Below are 1,730 nucleotides of genomic sequence, written 5' to 3'. Positions count from 1 at the left end.
GAACACCAAAAAGTTTTTCAGCTGTGGATTATCCCACCTCAGTAATGCTGGTGACAGTTCTGAGTGGTTTCACTGCAATGTGGAACGCCGTTCGGACTCGGCTATAAAAATGAGGTCCCTTGTCATTGAGCTTAACATGGAATCTGGCAGCACTCAGTGATAAGAGAGAAGTTCACTAATGTGGTATCACAATGGACTGAATAGTCTAAGTGAGCCTGATACATCGGGCTGCCAATTAACCTAACCTTTTCTTTGAATATTATAACTTTATTGCACAGAAATTTATGGATGGAGGAATATCAGATTTATTTAGTAAAAATAAAATTAAGCAAATAAGTACTATGGTCTGTGTACCGAAATGTATCATATATCAGCATCGCGTTCTTAAAATCATTATCTGCGTCACTGTAAAAGTCAATAATACAGATAAGGCCTTATTATTTTATTAATTTCAAAAAAAAAAAAAAAAAACTTTAAACTATAGATAAAATCCTCAAAATAAGTAAGAAGGGAGTCTCTTGTCAATGAGCTTAACATAGAATCGGGCAGCATTTATGATAAGAGAGAAGTTCACCACATGTGGTATCACAAGTGATCCTGACATGTCAGGCTGCCACTATACCTAGCCTATCCTAAAGGTCCCCTTGGCAATTTTGGAATTGTACATTTTCAGGAGTACCTATGATGGACCCATTGCTAAGAAATGACCAATTTCGTCAACTTTTGTTTGTCCTTGGAATAAAATGTATATTACAACCATGTTTCATCTCTTAAATTTTTATTATAATTGCTTAAGACTCTCGGAAATCTCAAAAAAATTCCATCAAAAACTTTTGTTTTTAGCACTATTCTCTAAACAAAATTGACTTTTCATGAAATCTTCTTAATTTTAAAATAAAAACGAAAACAAATGTACATTAATCACTTTTTCCTTTTATAAACGGATCCCTGAACGGCTAAAGAGATAAATTTGACTTCTTTCTCATGATAAAGTATTGAAAAATTAAAATGGCCAGAAGGTGAATATGAAGGCAATAAGTTGACAGGAACCGTGGCCCTGTTAACGTTGTACGTTGTATTCTAAGGAAGAGCAAAAACAAAAAAAAAATGTTTACATCAATTAATGGCTTCTAGTTTTTCTACGCTTACTTACTGCTTTTAGGGGGCATGTCATTGGCATATTTGTATCACGATACATTATTCTCATGATTTCATTGAGCAGTGGTATTGAAGCAACATGGGACATCATATCACAAATGTTATAATTAAAATCCAAAAATGTAATAACTTTGCTGCCCTTTAAGATTGAGTAGCGTATTACAAATCTTGCATTGGTTTTCTTTGGCAGATCGCGTATCATCTCAAACGAGCTATTTATCTCATAGGCATCATCATTGATTTTAGTTAGATTACAATTGAAATATTTAAATAAATCTCCATATCGTGAACAATTTATATTGTGTAATACGAATGTAAAAGGACGTTTAGCTACCTAGCAATGATAGAATATTTTTTGGTTTTTTGATAAATTTTCATCAGAAGATAAATAGCTTACTAACCTGTGGTGGAATCAAAACCAGAAGCCCCAAGGCAATGATAATTTTAAATAACATTTTTCGAGCGAAACAATCTTCAACATGAACTCCTACAATAAATTCGAATGAATTGGTTTGGCTGTTTAGTATATACTTAAAAAAGATTTTGAAACACAAATTTACATCATGCATACC

At 32.8% G+C, this 1,730-nt stretch overlaps 1 protein-coding gene across 1 annotated transcript; it reads right to left on the bottom strand.

Moving 5' to 3' along the window:
* Positions 1–879: 879 nt before the first annotated feature.
* LOC142237426 (uncharacterized) lies at positions 880–1,479 on the bottom strand. The gene is made up of 2 exons (XM_075308733.1): positions 1,154–1,479; positions 880–1,080 (listed from the first exon to the last, which is right to left on the bottom strand). The coding sequence occupies exons 1-2, from the start codon at positions 1,358–1,360 to the stop codon at positions 922–924; spliced, it is 366 nt and encodes a 121-aa protein (XP_075164848.1). The 5' UTR covers positions 1,361–1,479; the 3' UTR covers positions 880–921.
* Between the last annotated feature and the right edge of the window lie 251 nt (positions 1,480–1,730).

Source organism: Haematobia irritans, chromosome 5, assembly GCF_050003625.1.
Source record: "Haematobia irritans isolate KBUSLIRL chromosome 5, ASM5000362v1, whole genome shotgun sequence".
Lineage (NCBI taxonomy): Eukaryota > Metazoa > Arthropoda > Insecta > Diptera > Muscidae > Haematobia > Haematobia irritans.
This window is presented reverse-complemented; position numbering and strand designations above follow the sequence as displayed.

Bases quoted from the DNA above. Each gene is read 5' to 3' on its own strand.
- LOC142237426 (XM_075308733.1), bottom strand. From the start codon at position 1,360: ATGATACGCGATCTGCCAAAGAAAACCAATGCAAGATTTGTAATACGC. The intron at 1,081-1,153 runs GTAAGTAAGCGT...GCTCTTCCTTAG, and splicing joins TGACATGCCCCCTAAAAGCA to AATACAACGTACAACGTTAA.